Source organism: Rhinichthys klamathensis, unplaced genomic scaffold (assembly GCF_029890125.1).
Source record: "Rhinichthys klamathensis goyatoka isolate OS25496 unplaced genomic scaffold, OSU_Roscu_1.1 h1tg000201l_1, whole genome shotgun sequence".
Lineage (NCBI taxonomy): Eukaryota > Metazoa > Chordata > Actinopteri > Cypriniformes > Leuciscidae > Rhinichthys > Rhinichthys klamathensis.
The window spans coordinates 156,819-176,409 of NW_026606727.1; the positions used below are offsets into that span (position 1 = coordinate 156,819).

At 38.5% G+C, this 19,591-nt stretch overlaps 1 protein-coding gene across 7 annotated transcripts in view; it reads right to left on the reverse strand.

The window, feature by feature from the left end:
- Positions 1 to 19,591, reverse strand: part of sema5ba (sema domain, seven thrombospondin repeats (type 1 and type 1-like), transmembrane domain (TM) and short cytoplasmic domain, (semaphorin) 5Ba) — a 158,505-nt gene that overhangs the window by 34,113 nt on the left and 104,801 nt on the right. For all 7 annotated transcript variants that reach the window (XR_008808199.1, XM_056263159.1, XM_056263160.1 and 4 more), the window contains 6 exons: positions 16,946 to 17,008; positions 14,222 to 14,320; positions 13,920 to 14,133; positions 8,850 to 9,135; positions 488 to 623; positions 4 to 211 (listed from right to left, as the gene is read on the reverse strand). Coding sequence is in view for 6 of the 7 variants with exons in the window: in XM_056263159.1 (XP_056119134.1) it covers positions 4 to 211; positions 488 to 623; positions 8,850 to 9,135; positions 13,920 to 14,133; positions 14,222 to 14,320; positions 16,946 to 17,008 (1,006 nt within the window). In the remaining variant the exon portion in view is untranslated. The remainder of the gene's footprint in view (positions 1 to 3; positions 212 to 487; positions 624 to 8,849; positions 9,136 to 13,919; positions 14,134 to 14,221; positions 14,321 to 16,945; positions 17,009 to 19,591) is intronic.

Below are 19,591 nucleotides of genomic sequence, written 5' to 3' on the forward strand. Positions count from 1 at the left end.
TACCTGTGCCTATGTACATGACATGGTGCAAATTGTCCTGCCCCTGTACAATGTCAACAACCAACTTGGAGAACCGCACATCATCCTGCCAGACCAGCGGGTCCACAGAAACTGGCTGAACCACGTCATTCATGAGGTAGAGCCGCTGGGCGTCCTGCAGACTTCGTTCAGTTAGTCCTTCATTAGGCCCTTCTTCCTCGATGGTCCCACACTGGTAAGCGTCATTAGGGTTAGACTCATTAATTAGTGCAGAGGTCAAGCAGGGCAGTGCAAACAAACTCACAAAAAACTTTTACAAAAAAATGACAACTTCTCACCATGTAATTTTATAGGAAAGTAGACAATAACTGTGAATTACGATGCATGCAAGTACACCCAGCTGGTATTGAGCAATTACTCTCACAGTGCCGGGCTGATAGAATTTATCTATTGGCTGTTTGTTCCAGACACACACACACACAGAGAACAAAATGTAAAAGTGATGCACCTGGAAGTTAGGGATGGGGTTCGGGGTGGGGAGCCACGTGGAGCGAGGGTTCTCCTGAGAGCGGAAGGGCCCGTTGAAAGCCTGTGTGATTGCGCTGAGGTTATACGCACAAACTGCAGAGGCAGCAATGCTGTTCCTGCATCACAAGAAAGAGCCAAATTTAACACAATGAAAGCATTTAATATGTTGAAAACATATACATATATATGTATACACACACACACTGTAAAAGACCACTAATGTAAAAGATATTCACAATTTGCTAATCAGTTATCAGTTCTTAATATCGGGTCTGCAGATAAATGCCATCAGGTTCATTTTACTTAAATTAATTGTTCTCTAAAATAATATGATGGAACGTATTTTAATTTTTGTGTCTGAGGTTTCCCACACACAGCATGCAGCTGATGGACCTCTACACACCATGTACCTTACCAACATGGTATTGTTGGTATTGGGCTGCAAAAAGTTATTCAATCTAGAACCTTGAGACAAACATAAAAGTTCATAATATCATCCCATGAGGATCTTGCCAGCTTCTTCTGGCATGAAATATTCTTAAATGCATCGTGACTTAATTAACTCCCTTGCTTTGAGTGGCAGGTGGCCCAGAGACTCCAGTAAGCTGTCAGGAGCAGAGATGAGCTCTGCAGTGGATGGATTGGGTGGTTATTCTTGTTACCAGACTCACACAATTTTGGACAGATGACAGTGCAGTTTCAGAAGCTGTTGAAGTGACAAAGAAAGGACCAGAAAGGACCCCAAGTGACCAGAGCCATATTCAATTTCATTTGTTATTGACAGGTGTGAAAAAAAGTTTGTTTTGAACTAAGTATATCCTGCTTTACTGCTTATACTTACGACATTATGAGTATGATAAGCAGCAGGTGTTAAAGGTCACCTACACATGAAATGCTCTGTATAGCCTTCAGCTTTGGAAGTCAAAGTCTTCTGACTATGAAGGGTACAGTAGAACTCATGGCTATTTAGATGTTAGGTCACAGGTTACACACATACAAGGAAAGTAGCATGGCGTCTTTTGATGTCAACTGAGAAGATAACTAAAATTGGAAAGTTTTTCTTGTTACCATACTCATTATTTTGTGCTGTTGAGACCGCACATAAATGAGCAGCAATGACTGTGGCGGTAATGCCGGAGCCACAGACAGATGGGTCCAGGGGCAGAGCTCCAGGACGGGGATTCGACCTGCCAGATGCTGGAGTCTGGCTTGGGCTCTTGTTATGTGGCATGGTGAGGCATGGACTTGAAGAAGATTCAAGCCTGGTTCTGCAGCTCGACTCTGGGGACTACATATGAGGGGTTCAACATGGAAAATTAGCGAGGTAAAGTGAGAGGATCTTGGCAGTGCAGCTCAAAAAGCTGTTGCGCAGATGAAACATTGGCTCTAAACCGGTCAGCCTTAGGCTGCGAGGACAGAGCAGGCTCTGACAGGACAGCCAATTATCTCAAGCTATTTTTTCTCTTTCACTCTTACATTCAAAAGCAAGTCTCTGAAACTTTGGTATGAGGCACTACAGGCTTTTTTTTGTTGAGATTTTACTTCTATAGAGAAAGGGAAAAGCTAGTGAGCTGCTTTCCTGCCGATATAAGTGGCTGCGGCTTCACAGAAGCAGAATACACTTGCTAGTATTTTTTTAGACTTCTAAATACAGTTACATTTACACACAACTTAATTATAAATAAAAGGGACACCATATTCTATAACCAAATTGACACCATTAAAATTTCTGCCACATCATACAGTGCAATATGTCTTCTAAAGGTTTTAGAACCTGTTGCTTACGCTTTCATATTCAGTCACTATAGTTTACGAAGATATATAGGCATGTTCACACCAAGGACGATAACTATAATGGTAACTATAACTCAAAAGTTCTAGTTAATAACCATGATTCTAATTCCTTTAGAATAGAGAATCCCTTTTAGAATGATTTTTTCCAGTTGATGAACAATAAAAATACTGACAGCCAAACAGAATCCACCCAACTATAAAGAGCTTGAGCATTTATGACAGACAACATAACTGCAGCAGAATGTCTGTGTGGACGCTAATATAGTTATCAATATAGCTATCTTTATAGTTATTGTTTCTTGGTGTGAACAGCTCTATACAGTCAGGGCCAGATGTACGTACATTTGCGAACGCAGCGTTAATAGCGCCATGGCCAAGACGCAGAAAGCGCTTGATGTGAAACCGCAGTGTGCGTGTTATGTACCAAACCTGCAGTTCATCAGGTAATCAGCGCCGGTCCCCACCCACTATACCGTAAATTGTGCGTATTTAAACGCGCAATTGAATGGGCCTCCTCCTCTCACAGCTGATGCTGTGACTGTTTGAAATGATCCCGATGCCAATAATTGTAATGTAGCGGAGTTTAACAACTGCTGGAATGGAATGTGAACGCTGAGTCGGAGATTCAATGTCATCTTTGATTTCTTCCTGAAACTGTAATATAGTTTCTTAAAGGGATACTCCACTTTTTTTGGAAATAGGCTCATTTTTACAACTCCCCCTGTTGAGTTTTACCGTTATTGAATCCATTCAGCCGATCTCCGGTTCTGGCGGTACCACTTCTAGCATAGCTTAGCATACATCATTGGAGTGGACAAGACCATTAGCATTTCTATAAAAAAAAAAGGACCAAAGAGTTTCGATATTTTTCCTATTTAAAACTTGACTCTTCTGTAGTTACATCGTGCACTAAGACCTACGGAAAATGTAAAGTTGCGATTTTCTAGGCTGATATGGCTAGGAACTATACTCTCATTCCTGCGTAATAATCAAGAAACTTTACTGCCGTACCATGAGAGCAGCAGGCGTAATGATATGACGCAGCGCCTGAAAATAGTTCCGTTGTGTTGACGGAAGGTAGCCTATTTTCAGGCGCTGCGTCATATCAGAGGCGCGCTTCCACCGGCTTTTTCTGTACATAACGCGGAATACATAATTAGGCGCAGTTTACGCTTCCCTTCCCATCTCTTTATGTGACACTCCCACTTTCCCCTTGACCATCCCATGAATGCATATGCATGACACAAAAAGCGCATTTTTCCATTTTCAGTTCCCGCGACAGGCAGTCTGTGCTTTCATCTGGCCCTCATTATTCATGACTTTCACAATAAAAAAGGGTGTAACGTCAAGTGCGACATTCAGAAATTAATTGAAATTACCATTTAAATTCCAATTCCTGATTTTAAAGTTGGCATGAAACGGAAGTTGTGATAGTCTTTTCTTCCCTATTCTGACATATCCGAGCAAGGTTTATAGTATGTACACACACACACACACACACACATACAAACTGTACATACATAAAAATGCATTAATGCACTGTCTTGTCAAATAATGCATGCCTATGCTAAGTCACCGTGGCATTTTATTGCATTTATGCTTGTGCAGATGTGACTTTCACACATATGATGGTGCAGTTTTAAAAGCTTTTGAGGTTTGTAAAAAGTAAAGTACAGAGTTTGGTCCTATAACCCTTTGGAAAGTCACCTACTCTAGCAAATCCCACGACACGCTCGGTATAACACGCAGCATATGGGAATGAAGTCTTCTCACTGTGAGAGCAGATGACTTCTGAGCTTTCCAAGCGACACGTACAGTAGATCACATGCTTATTTAGATGAAGTCATGTTGAGTTATGGTGACAGGATAGACAATATGTCAAAAAGCACAGGGTCATTTGAGGTCACCCAAGAGGTCCATAAAGTTCATTTTGACCTAAAGTAGGACAGTACTCAAGGGAAAAAGGGAAAAAAAATAGAAAGATGCATCAGTGTAGAAAAATACTTCAGTGTTTCAACTTCAGTGAATACTTGCATCGCAGCAAAAAAACAGAGCCAACTCAGCAACATTCCACAGCCAGGACTGAGGCAAGATTATTCATAAATATTTTTACAGCATAAAGCACTCAAGCATAAAAAGAGTATTAATTATCAAAATAAAATAATTTCATAGTTCATTCATCTGTGTACTTAATTTATTATTTATTAACGTATTGCAACAAAATATATTGTAAATGCAAGTTTAACTTTTGTATACACCTTCTGCATCTTCTATAGAGCTTTTATATTTAAATGTAATAAATATGTATATTAAAAACTATTATTATATTAAATATTTATATTTATAATAAATATTTCAATTAAAGTTTATTACACAATATTCATATTTACAGTACGCTGGTTGGTGTACTGATTTTACAGTTATAGCACAACATCTTCAGTTTCAGAAAGATGAAAAACAACGAAGCAGAATCCCTCAATACCATCACCTTCATTCAATCTACATGAAAATAAAGGAATAAAGGAATAAACATGAAGAAAAGATTCCTGCTATGGGGTATAAAAAACTCATTTCAAGGTGGATTTTGTCATACTGCATCACAGTGTGCGAAGATATGCACTTGGTTGTTATTCGGCATTTGTTGTAATTCAGGCATGAAAGTGTGTGTATTCACGATAGACGTATTCATTCACACCAGCGGTTCTGTTTTCCAGAGAGGTTGTCTGTCATCATACTAAGTGCCAATAGGTTTGTTCCACCCTGTTAACCTGCGGGTCAGTGACAGAAATGAGGGTGATAGCTATTCCTTCAAAAAGTTAATAAAAAAAAGAATCCTCTTTAAAATATTTTTAAATTGGTCTCTATAAACATTTCCTCCTTCCTCATACCAAAATGTACGATAGGTCAGGAGTGGCTTAATAAAGGAAAATGTACAGTTAGCCAGTCATATCGCAAAATAAACCCAGGAAGGGTCATCAGGAGTTAATAAACTAATCCTAAATTGAATTAGATGAGAACAAAGAGACGCTGGGTGATACCTGAGACATGAAATTAGCATAGCTTTATAGGGAATCAGTTGCCAATTATCCAATAAAATGATCATAGAAAAAATTTGCTCTGATTGACCAATCAGAATCAGAAGAGACATGCAAGAGGTTTTATAAAGGCAATAAGAGAAAGAGAAACAGTGATTTAAGCACAGTTAAGGGCATTACAGAAAGAAAACCTTTTAGAAAACCGAAGTAAAAGCTCTGCAAAGTGCAACCTCTCGTGACTTATTGCTTTTATAAAATGCAGCAACAGCAATTTAATAAAACATACCGATGGTCAAGTTAAATTTATGAACAATAATAATCATAAAACAGCAGAGGAATCTGAGCCAAACACTGTGAAAAGCTTATAAATCTGTTACTTTGATGCATAGGTAAAAAAAAAAAAAAAAAAATTTAAAACAGGGAAAGAATAGAAAAGGCCTGTATATAATATCCATAAAAAAAAGAAAAAAAGAAAGTTCATTACCTAGAGTAGCTTTTCACAATACATCTAATACATATTAGATAGCCGTTACTGTCTGTAAGCTCAGTATGAGGACATATACTGCTTTGACACCTTCAGCCAACTCAATGAAAGGCTGCCAAGACCTCGGGACAAACTACTACCAACACTTTCAGCCATTTTTGGCTGCTCTCTTGCGTTCTGTCTCACTGCACTCCTCCCATGCCTGCCCTCCCTGTTTTGCAGCCCCAAACCCCAAGGAGCATTGCTTAAGGTGTTCAATTTACCACAGACAGATGGAGACTCTGTTGTTCTGATTGCATTACCATATTCTGTTCCTACTGGGGCAGTGAGCGAAAGGGGACAGGAAAAGAGACAAAAGAGAAACAGAGATAAAATGAGTGAAAACGAGAGAGAGATAGTATGAAATATAGGGAAGGAGAGCAAGAGAGGCAGTATTGAAACTATACTATTTGCTGTATATTTGAAAGGTATATATGCAGTCCAGTAGTGATAAAAGGTAGTAGATAAAACGTTTTGGTCGACAACCAACAGACAGTATGCATACAGTATGTTCTGGTATTGCTTCAACAAAAATTCTACTTTACATTTATGTATTTTTACAAGATGTTTTAATCGAAAGGAAGGAATGGACAAGCGACAATATCTCTAAGAAGTGCTGCAATACTAAATTCGAGAGAAAATATGTTGTATACGGCATGATAAATCAAATGCTACATAACATAAAATGCAATAAACAGTGTGTAATGTGAAGTATGCAGAAGGTGAGTATAAAATATTGAACACAGCAAGATATGGATATAAAGAGAAAGAAGTGATTGATGACAGTCAGAAGATTTAATTAAAATATGAATTAAGAAAGTCTGTGACAGCTGCGGCTTCACCATTATTAGCTACTAGCTTTCATATCATATTAAATTCATATTCTTAACAAATACTTTGTTAGCAACATGACTTGCAATTAAGGGCAAAAATATTCTTGTTAATCTACTGCTAATTTATTTTCTGTCCAAACTGTAAGAGATGCAACACATTCATGTACTACTCTCTAAGGCCGTCTCACATTTCTTGAATAAACTGAAACAGACTCGTTTCACCTGTTTCTAAAGTTCAGGTGTAATTCAAAATGTTTAATCTTGACAAAAGATATTCACAGCTATTAGGGTTTACAAAGCACGAGTTTGTCACATGTTTAGTTCATAAGTGTGTATATATAATGATATGTCCTTCGAGATTTTAGGTTAAATATATACCGCTACATGGGAAAGTGTATGTTTTAGATTCAGTAATTTGTCACTGTCAAAATCCTTTCTCATTCAGTAATTTTATTTTCCAGTATAAATATCCTTATAAACTTCACTAAATTTTGTTAGACTTACTCTTTAAACATAAAATATATAAAACAATATATATAATGTAAATAATTGGTAACACTTTAGTTTAGGGTCTAATTCTCACTAAATAACTAGTTGCTTATTAGCATGCATGTTACTAGGATATTGGTTGTTTATGACTTATAAAGCACAAATTAATGCCTTATTCTGTATGACCATATTCTACATCTCTTAATCCTACCCAATAGCTAAACTTAACCACTACCTTACTAACTATTAATAAGCAGTAATTAGGTGTTTATTGAAGCAAAAGTCATATTAATAGTTAGTTAATAGTGAGAATTTGATCCTAATCTAAAGTGTGACCAAATAATCATTTCTCATATTTATTATATACATATATAAACATATTATTTTTTAAAGGAGTCATATAATGCCATTTTTGTACTGGTTAATATGAATGTTTAGGGTCTAAATGAAAATTTTGTAATATACTTGTATTAAAAATTCTCATTAGTATTTTAAGAAAACACAAATTTTACCTGGTCAAAAACAGCTCTGTTTTCAGCACGCCGTTTCAGTGCATATGCCTTTAAATGATAATGAGCTTTGGTCACTCCGCCCCTCTGTTCTGCTGGCGTTTTGATACAACGCACGTGGAGTGTTGCCTTGACAACAGTTGAGGGTATATTTTGGAGAGAGAATGCCAGCGGGAGTCTCTGAGGACACATCTGTGCAACCGTATCAGTTTGAAAAGGAGTCGGACCTGGAACAAGATGACCGCCGCAAAGAAGTTCGACAATTAAGGCTCAAACAGGACGTTTCTGAATGGTTGGTTAACGTAATGTCACTTTGATCTATCTTTGTATGTACTGGTAGGGTAGAGTAGTGAGAAACGAACGCTATGTGTTTACTGATGTATACGTTAGTTCATTGACAGATTGATGTTACAACTAATGTTCATGAAAAACTTTTTTTCGCGATTTGCAAAGATAAATATAAAGGTTAATAAAACTTTACACTCACTTCTTCTGGAGGTGCAGAGGGAACATAAATAGTTGCTACCGATTCTTTTTTCAGGAGCAGCTTCTTAGCAAAACCAGCTCATACTGACCCTCGTTTATAAAGCAGTCTGCTGAGAAATGATTCGCGCAAACATGACCGCATTGACGTTGCTCGTGGGGAATATTCCCTTCGAAAACAAAACTCAGCCACTGCGTCTTCAGCGGTTCGGATTTAGGTACATCAAAATGACTGTGTTCGTTATTACACCCAAGAACAGAACACCACAATCGCTTAGACGCCATTCTGCTCCAGTGTATCAACAATGACGGACTATGATGACAGCTCGCTCAGGGCGGGTCTGTGTTGAAACGCTGCTGTCAATCAACAATTGTGGGAGGGGCGTCCATTTTATTGACGTCACAAAAACGAACGGCTCAATTTGAGGCAGGGGAAAACATATAATGAGATTAAAACAAAAACACTGGATGGATTTTTATCATTTTATGATGGTTGTGTACAGGCACTGCCAACACACATTTCAGTACAATCAACTTGTAAAAGTGCATGTACCATTATATGACCCCTTTAAGTTCAAATTAGATGGAGTAAAGCATGTAACACCCCAGTACTATAAAAGTACTAATGTCACTCAAACAACTACACAAAATGATGCTGTTAGATGACTAAACTTACACATTGGTGGTGAAGATCCCATAGATGAGGTCCTGTTCAGGCAGATAGAAGGTGCTCTGTAGCTCATTGTAGTAGAATGGGATCTCTCCCGACCGTGAACAGTTGAGTCTGGCTTTCGTAAAGGTGGTCCACGTGTCCTCCAGCAAGAAGCGGCCTCCTATGTCGTTCTTACACACCCGTGCCACCCTTGAATACACAGTCTTACCGCAGTCGTGCTCCACTGCATTTTCCCTCAAGAAGAAGAAGGTGAAAAGACCCACGTCATAAGCCGAGATGAAGTGAGGCTCTGAGGGAGAAGGAAAACAAAGTGTTGCTAAAGACCTTTTGGGTAAAACAAGCATTTCAAATGGCAGGACTCTCAGCAATGCAGCATTGAGTAGCTTAAATGCCAAAACAATAATTTACTTCCACAGCAAACTGGCCTGCATCCCTTTTCATTGAATTTCTTAGTTCCACTCTTTCTGAATATCCGCTTAGGCCTGCCTTGGACTGGAGCAGAAAACTGTGTGCATGTGACATGCAAAAATTATTCTGAATACACAAAGCTGTCCCGTCGGCCCAAGTGGCACTGGTCTGGATTGCATTAGTCAGAGTAATATCACATACACTGAATAATGTCTTACCCCTAAGGCCTGTTTATTCCCCAGCCCATCCAGTAATGCATGCTGTAGATATTCACCTGCGAATAAGCATGGCCATAATAACTGCAGGGGTCATCGCAGCGTTTTACGAAAATTAGATTACTGTTATGCTGTGAATCCCAGGAGAGGCATCAATAACCATAACTGTTTTTGATTCAATTTTAAACACAATAAATACCAAATCTCAGTGGACACTGATCCAGAAACAGCCCGGAGAAAATTCAGCATGGATTAAAAAAAAAAATGATACTGCTCTATCTGCATAAATTGACTGCGACAGAATTATATGGTCGAAACTGGACTGGACCTTTGTGCATTGTATCATATGCTGGTCCAAAAATCACAAAAAGCACCATAAACGGAAACCAAATGACTTTGTGCAATATTCAATGCATTCATACTACTAAAGTTTTGTGTGGGAAACGGCAAGAAAATGATTTCTTCACTGCAAAAAAAAAATATATATATATATATCATTAAACGATACTCTTTTTAAAGGGAATTGTAAATCATGTGGTGTATCAAAAATACTATAGTATTACAGTTTGATGCAATCACTGTTTCTTGGTAAGTATATGAAAAAAAATAAAAGTACCATGGTATTACCATGTTTTTGTTCCTAATGCTATGGTTTAGACATGTACTATGGCAGTATGATGTTTTTTGGACATATATTTAAAGTACCTTTAAGCACTATGTAAATACAGTTGTATAAATATTAAATATATGCTACACTACCATTCAAAAGTTTGGGGTCAGTAAGATTTTTTTCTTTTTTGAAAGAAATGAACCATTTTGTTCAGCAAGGATACATTGAATTGGTCAAATTGTGACAGTAAATTCCATTTTAAAATAAATGCTGTTCTTTTGAATTTTCAAATTATTAAATGTATCACAGATTCCACAAAAATATTAAGTAGCACAACCGTTTTCATCATTGATAATAATACATTTTTCCTGAGTACCAAATCAGCATTTTAGAATGATTATTACCGTTTTACTGTATCTTTAAATCAAATAAATCCAGTCTTGGTGAGCATTAGAGATTTTGAACGATGCTGTATACATCAAATTCCATGGTATTAACGTCAGATGCCATCCCAGTATTTTGAGTGAATACATGATGACTATGGTATCAGGGACAGGGTAATGCTACATCTTTTTGGACATGCACCACAGAAGTCTAATGCTTTTTTGGACATGTATTTGAAGCACCTGGTACCATGCAAACACACTAGAATATGAATATGTATCATATTACACGGTAAGTGTAGTTCATAAGTTCCATGCCGTTGCCCTTTAATGCCTAACTGTACCATGGTACATATTGTAAGGGGTGAACTTTAAAAAAATTATTTAATTCTCTGTCCGGATGTATTCAGAGAACATTGTTGTTGTGATCAAACAAAGAATTCTTCAGCTTGCAGTACATCATAACTACACTTCCACACAGATCAGGGTGAAGAAAGTGGTCAGAGAGAAACAGTGAAAACCAATACAGATGCATTCAGGAACTACAACAATTACTTCTCAGAGACTGCATGAATTAATCAAGTCATTTTGCTAAGCTGGAATGGGCAGGGTGTGAGTGTGCTGATTTGTGTGGGACTGAACATGACAAACTGTATTTTCCTAATTCCATGCTGAACGTAAATACTGCCTCATTTCCACACCGCCACTCCATCAGGGGTTCCTGTATGTGTGTGTGTTTATCTGTGGGCCGCAGTCAGGAGAAAACACTCAGCTGGGAAGTGAATTACGAGGCCCAATAAGTTCCAGAGGAGAGAGGCATGTTCTAATAGCCACGCTGTTGGCGATGATGATATTTCTCATTGAATCAGAGCAGTGCTAAAACAATATCACATCTCACTTCAGGTCAGACCCCACATGGGCTCAGTGTTAAAAAAACATTCAGTCAGCACCTGGCACAACTGGTACAATAACAGTCCGGATGGATTCGATTGTGGACACTTGAGGTTCATGCCGTTCTTCACTGAACCTCAGTTGAGAAACAAGTTTTTAATTCACACTTCATCTCCATTTAGGGTGTGTTCACACTTGGCATGTTTAGATCGATTAAAACGAACCCTGGTGCGATTGCTCTGTTAGTGCGATTCATTTGAACATGTGTGAACGCTGCCATCTGAACCCTGGTGTACAAGAAACAAGCGGACCGAGACCGCTTAAAACATGGGTCCGCTTCCAAATGAACTCTGGTGCGGTTCGAATTAAATATGAACACAACAAGGACCAAACACATGGAAACAAACCAAAAGCGGCATATGATGTCACAAGATGCGACCCTAAAAAGACGTCTCCTCACAGTAGATCTTCGTTTGTGTGTGTGACGGAGGGATTCCTGCTGCTTTTTTGACCCCTTTACAGTACACATTTCATAAGCTTTTCACAAGTTCTCAGCTGGTCAAAATACCATCATATGTAGGCTACGCACATACAACGAGCGCATGTATCCTAGCACACAGCATTGTTTTGGATGTTCTTAAGTTCATATGCGAAATATACGTAATAAAAGCCCACCAATCAGATTGTGAACATATTTCCCTATGCCTTTAGGTTCGGTGTTAACATATCAATGTGAACGCTAAGAGGGCTAGGACTAAATTTTTTTTTTGGTCCGGACCAAATGAGCCAAGCAAACCGAACTACAAGTGTGAACACACCCTGAGTCTGCATCCAGCTAACACACATGATTGAAAGGTTAGAGGTTTTCCTTTGGCTGTGCTGAAAAAAAATATATTTGAAGAGAGTTGTGGAAACTATTAACGAACATTAACTATAAGCCAAGTAGTTACTTTAGCTACAACAAATAGGACAAACTCACAACTCATGTAAGCGCTAACTCCCTTTTCACAATTCAACCGATTCAAAATGAATAAAAGTCATTTTTACATGTTATATATCCTGTTTCGCTTTGAATTATGTGATATTCTAGAAGTAAAATAGCAATTCACATTGATTTCAAACTTTCTTGTGCAGATTTGATTCAAATATGGTCAATATATGTGTCCTTAGACTGCAGGTAAATGTGCATGCTTCAATAATCTCACTTTTTGTCTTTCTCTCTCCTAAAATGTGAGCCTACAGTGGAACTACAGGCCGACTGGGTGACGTGAAGCGTTTAGCTGCAATTTCACCCTCTCTCGGCCATGAGGAATAATTACACTGCAGGATGCCTGAACTTTACTCCGTTCCACCCAATTCTATACTTTCACCATCATCTCGAACTTTCCAACCCTTGTCTATGTCCTTCTCCTTTCACCTCAACTACTCTCTAACACATCCTGTGTGGAGTCTCACTGTATGACTTACATCACAACTTTCTGCTTATTCTTTTTTGAGTGGTGTTGGATGAATTTTTTGTGGGAAAAGGCACAGTGTCAGCAGCTGGGAGATTATTGACACCTTTTGACTTTTTGCAGGAAGTGTGCTGAGTTTCGTTCATCTCCATGTTTGACTGCTTCCTCCCCTGACAGGCCAGGGCTGCTCTAAAAATCTGCCTTAGACACAAAAGATGAAACTGTGAGAGTGTAGCTTTGCTTTTCTCGCTTTTTGTTGAAGAACAACCTATGTATCATATAGAAACTTGTCATGTGCACTTAGGTCAGATCAAACATGGATCAGGGATATTATCGTTAACTAAAACTAAAAAATGTTGTTACTCGAAATAAAATGTTAACTGAAATAAAATAAAAACTCACATTTTATTTTATTTATTTATTTATATTTTATTTTTATTTCAGCTAGTTGCCAAGACTACATTTCAAATAATGAATAATACTATATAAACATATTCAATAAAAATAAGAATAAAAAAGACAAAAACACAACAAAATTACTAAAACTTCAGGATTAAAGTGAAAACAGAAAATATAAAATAAAATCTAATTCAAAGTATTAACAAAACTATAATAGTATAGTATATAAATAACATCTTTGATGACAAATGTTTGAGATTAAATTTAAATCTAATTTCTGCTTCTTTTTTGATCACTTTGTTCTCTTGGCAAATCTGAGCACTTGGGGAACATTTTGATATCTATACTAAAAAGAGGAGATGGAGCATGTGAGGGGGTTTTTTTTAAAGAAAAAAATCAGAAAAGCAGGAGACTGGAGCAGAAAAGCAGGAGACTTTAAGAAAAAAATCTGAAAAGCAGGAGACAGCAAAAAGCACGGTTTGATTTCCATTTAATCTCGTTGTTGTCTAGTGGAAACAACTTGTGATTTTTCTTTCTTATGGGGAATGCTATAGCAATTGAATAAAGTCTCATTGCTTTTCATTTGAAGAACACCATTTGGCTGCATATTAGAAGGACAGAAAAAAGGAAGGGCAGCAACAGAAATGTTAAAACTTTCCAGACGATCTCTGGAATATGAGACTTTCAGACATAAGATGATGAGATTAATGTACCATTAAGCCATTTGGAGTTGTACTGGGCGGTCCGCAGAGGCGGCATTCCTCCTAGGCTGCGGTAGATGACAGGGTCCCGGCCAGAGAAATCGATGACCGTGGCGGCGTACAGCTCTCCACTTTCGGTCACCACAGCCGTCGAATTATGACGAGGGTCGTAGGGGCAACGGGCCACTCCATTCACCCTCTCCAACACTCTGCTCATGTTCCCTGCCTGAGAGAAGGATTCGGCATGGATCACACACACGTCACACACTTTAATAAAATCTCCAGTTGAGACAGCCCATTTAACCGATGCTTACCTCTCTGGTGATACAAAGGGGCTGGAAGGCATTGGTACCGCAGGTGATCACCTCGGTCTTGTTGACAAGCAACACACGGATGTAGTTTTGACACTCCACCTGCAGGAGGAGATACATTTGACCATATGACATGTTCAAATTACTATTGTAATGCATACAATTTTAAATATGTAATTGAAAACGTATGGAAATAGCAATACGAAAACAGCAAAACTATGTTACATGTTTAATTCAATAATATTGTGAAAATAACTTTGACAGTCCCATTAAATAATAGTTTTATAATGTAATTTATTCCTGTGATAGAAATCTTCAGTGTCACATGAAATCATTTTTCTAATATGCTGATTTGGTGCTCAAGAAACATTTCTTATTATCAACATCGAAAAGAGTTCTGCTGCTAAATATTTTTGTGGAAGTCATGATAAGAATTTATTAAATACACTCACCGGCCACTTTATTAGGTACACCTGTCCAACTGCTCGTTAACACTTAATTTCTAAGCAGCCAATCACATGGCGGCAACTCAGTGCATTTAGGCATGTAGACATGGTCAAGACAATCTCCTGCAGTTCAAACCGAGCATCAGTATGGGGAAGAAAGTTGATTTGAGTGACTTTGAACGTGGCATGATTGTTGGTGCCAGAAGGGCTGGTCTGAGTATTTCAGAAACTGCTAATCTACTGGGATTTTCACGCACAACCATCTCTAGGGTTTACAGAGAATGGTCCGAAAAAGAAAAAACATCCAGTGAGCGGCAGTTCTGTGGGCGGAAATGCCTTGTTGATGCCAGAGGTCAGAGGAGAATGGCCAGACTGGTTCGAGCTGATAGAAGGGCAACAGTGACTGAAATAACCACTCGTTACAACCGAGGTATGCAGCAAAGCATTTGTGAAGCCACAACACGCACAACCTTGAGGCGGATGGGCTACAACAGCAGAAGACTCCACCGGGTACCACTCATCTCCACTACAAATAGGAAAAAGAGGCTACAATTTGCAAGAGCTCACCAAAATTGAACAGTTGAAGACTGGAAAAATGTTGCCTGGTCTGATGAGTCTCGATTTCTGTTGAGACATTCAGATGTTAGAGTCAGAATTTGGCGTAAACAGAATGAGAACATGGAACCATCATGCCTTGTTACCACTGTGCAGGCTGGTGGTGGTGGTGTAATGGTGTGGGGGATGTTTTCCTGGCACACTTTAGGCCCCTTAGTGCCAATTGGGCATCGTTTAAATGCCACGGCCTACCTGAGCATTGTTTCTGACCATGTCCATCCCTTTATGGCCACCATGTACCCATCCTCTGATGGCTACTTCCACCATGTCACAAAGCTCTAATCATTTCAAATTGGTTTCTTGAACATGACAATGAGTTCACTGTACTAAAATGGCCTCCACAGTCACCAGATCTCAACCCAATAGAGCATCTTTGGGATGTGGTGGAACGGGAGATTCGCATCATGGATGTGCAGCCGACAAATCTGCGGCAACTGTGTGATGCCATCATGTCAATATGGACCAAACTCCCTGAGGAATGCTTCCAGCACCTTGTTGAATCTATGCCACGAAGAATTGAGGCAGTTCTGAAGGCAAAAGGGGGTCCAACCCGTTACTAGCATGGGGTACCTAATAAAGTGGCCGGTGAGTGTATATACAGTATCAATTTTTCAGGATTCTTTGATGAATAGAGTTGAAAATAACCACATTTTTGAAATAGTACGTTTTTGTTACTATGTAAGTGTCTTTACTTTTGATCAATTTAATGCATTATTGCTGAATACAAATTAATCTTCCTATCTTACTGACGCCAAGCTTTTGAACCGTAGTGCAAAATCAGTTCACCCAGTGGGAATTTTTTGCAGGATTCTTGTTCAATCATATCTGCTTCAATATTATTATAGAAATGATTATCATTCATTTATAATGTTATGACAAAGGATGCTAATATGCCATTATTATTATGCCATATTTCCTGTGAGAGCCCTTATTCTTCACCAAGGAGTGTGATTAATTCAGCTTTCATTTGTACTACAATCCATAAATAATCCCATCTAACAATGGATCGGCGAGTCACGGCATCAACCTTCTTGTGCAGTTAACTGTAAAAGTGACAGCATTTCAAACAGGATGGGATATGATAAGCACTCCAACGTCACTGAGGCATAAAGCCACGTGGCTTAAATTAAAAGTTAAGGGACTGTTGTTTATGCCGTCTATTTGAGATGAGAACTCACAAAGTGTTGGTTTTTGTAGTTCACCATTTATAAGAATAAGCAAGAAGCAGATCAGTCTCATTCTGGGAAATTAAATAATTACAGCAAACTCCATATTCCAAAAAGGCTAGGTAGGTTTCATTCAGCATGCTCAAATTCTTGAAATAAACTAGTTTTTCGATTTGGTTAAGAGTGGTGGTGAGAACCGGTTCTTTATAGTCATTCTAAAAAGCTAAGCTTTTTCTTGAAATACTTTAATAATTGCAAAAACTTTTTCCTGCAACGTTTTAATCTGCTAGTGGGTTTTTCATTTTGCCTTTCACATTCAGCGAACGATAAGCTCAAAAAAGAAAATACTGACCTTTGGGCTTTAAAAATACTGAATAAGTAAGCTCAACATATTGCCCTCCCACAAACCTCAACAATACCCGACCTTTCTAGCCAATGGGCTGTCAGCATTTTGTAAGAAATGTGTCTATTCAACAGAGAACCTGGGGGTTTAAAGTTACCTCCGTCTTCCCTTTGCTTTGACAGGACCTCCTGGTGTCTTCGTCTGGGCCCCATTCCGTTGCCTAGGAAACCAAAATAAACCCCCAAAAAGTGACTTGCTGTGATTCGCAGTTGCCCGGCAGCTGTTTGCAATAAAGCAGGAGGCAGGTTACGCAACTGTTGATGATAATATTGCATGTAGCCAGATGCATCAAAAGACATTAACCTTATTGTGGTGTTTATTGTATAAACAGCATGATAAGTGGGCCAGCGGCTTAAAGGGTAAGGTAACTAGACAGTTGGAAGACTAATGCAATTTGCATGTAAATACCGTCCCCTAGTCTCATTCAAGCACAGAGACCTCATCGTCTTCTCTTTTTTTTCACCAGCGCAAGCCACTCTGTCCATTTTCTTCTGTCCAATTATGCCCCTTTAGAGCTGCGTGTCCAGCCAACAACAATAGAGGCAGCACTTAAAAACTGCAATCCTGCTGTCTTAAGGTGGGCATATGCACAAAAACACATACTTTTACAAATTACTCGGTTATAAGCACAAAGCAACAACCTCCATCTCTCAGCTTGAGATGCCATGGGTTTCAGATCTTGACTGAAACTCTAAATATAGTCCATTAGTTTGTATGGCCCACTAAGGGTATGAGAAGGTTCGAAGGAAACACTAACCACAAGAAACCCTTCAGTGTGGATAAGAAGATAAATGCTGTGGCTCAAGTGAACCCTGACTGATGGGACTGAATCATAATTCAAGGACAGAATATTTGAATACAGTACCTGAGTCAGACTAGATGGCAAAATAAGTAGGAAGAGAAAAAGTCGACTTGATTACTTAAATTTATGAACGTCTCCAGACACAAAGTTAGTGTGCTTGAGAGATTCAAGATATTCTAGGTTATTTTTTCCCACAAGCCAATTAAAAAAAGTAAATATAGCCCGTAATTATGTATTTAGACTTGATTAAAGTGGGATTTGCTATGTAGACTATACAAGAGAGACCTTGGTTAAAGAATGACAGTGTAATGAAATCAAGACAAAATTAAAAGGAAAATGAAAACACAAATCTATTAACTATTAATTCCAAAATTGAGATGAATGTTCATCAGGCTGAATGGAAAGGAAATTTTAGATTAACTTACCGACCAATGTTACTGGACAAAGAAAAATACATCAATCTACAAGAAAATAAAACATGAAATTTCAAAAAGACTATGCCCCACACCATAGATCTCAAATGTCATTTGTATTTCTGAATAGGATAAACTTTGGCTAATTAAAATGCCAAACTTCTTTTAAAGGCTACAAACCTAACACATTCAATAACTGTAATAGAGAACATGCAAACATAAGAAACCCTTCAATGTAAGCAGATTGTAATTGCTGATGGTAATTGGTTTAGTGTATTCATTATGTCTTGAAGCACCATATCGGAGTATACAGTATGTGAATGAGATTTGAGAACTAAAGCAGAGGCAAAGATTTTTTTTGTTATTTTAGAACGCCAGCAGCACCATTTTCCATTTACTTAGAAAAAAAGCTCATGAACCAATTTGGTAGAATTGTTTTTTCAAACCCAAAGAAAGTCACAAGGGCTTGAAACTACAAGGGTGAGTAAATAATGTTAGAATTTCCACATTTGGGTGAACTAACCATTTAATACTGAGAAAATTCCCACATTTTCAATGATTAGATATATACATTTAGCTACCTCCTTGGTGGTCAAAGTAGTTAACAACATCAAATCTGTCAGGTACGACACAATGCCACACAGATCTGGTGCTTTTGTTTGTGTTTGCATTCATGTGTTTCAGGACTGAGGCATGTTTGTGATGGATGCCTGAGTGGTGAGTCATCGTTCAGGTCATTAACATCTTGTCTGTGAGCCCCTGTTTTCTGGAAGAATCCGTCAGCTTAACCCTGACCTTAGCCACGGCAGTCCCTCTCTTCACACCACATTGGAACAATGCCAGCCCTCCAATGCTATTCCCAAAGACCATTCTGAAGAGGCAGGCTGTGAAAAGCACACTGTATGCCATGTTTGGCGAAGGCTTCAATGTGAAGCTGGAAACCCTGCCACCATTGGTCAGTATCCACCAGGCAGTGGCGGATGGTGTTGGGAGAGCTTTTCACTGGTGGGAGGTTTGAACCTTTGAATGATAAATTACCTTTGACAAGCGTTATGCCAAAGAGGATGAGGTAATATATAGATTAAAAGCAAGCAGAGGCAATGACGTAATTGTTTGTTCATTAAAGCTGCAGTCCGTAGCTTTTATTGGGTTAAAAATTATCCAAAATACATATTTGAGAAAATACATAACCAGCCAGTGTTAAAAAATATCTGCTTGCCGTAGCTTGATTCAAAGCGGTAAGCTTGTAATAATGTTTTTAATTCCAGTGGTACTGGTGGATTTCCGCGGGAGATTCGAGCATGTCTTTGCGTCATTACGTCACATCTGTACACATAAAGGAGGAGTCTCGGCTAGTAGGCTATATTGCGTGTGAGGATGTTGGAGGTGGAGATTTATAGCCTTTTCTCACGGCACTTGATATAATTAAACTTATCAATTTGATGGCGGATCCAGAAAGGTTCAAACAACAATCACCAGTGACAACTAGAGATTCACCCGCTGTAAAATGCAAAAGACTTCGTTCGGA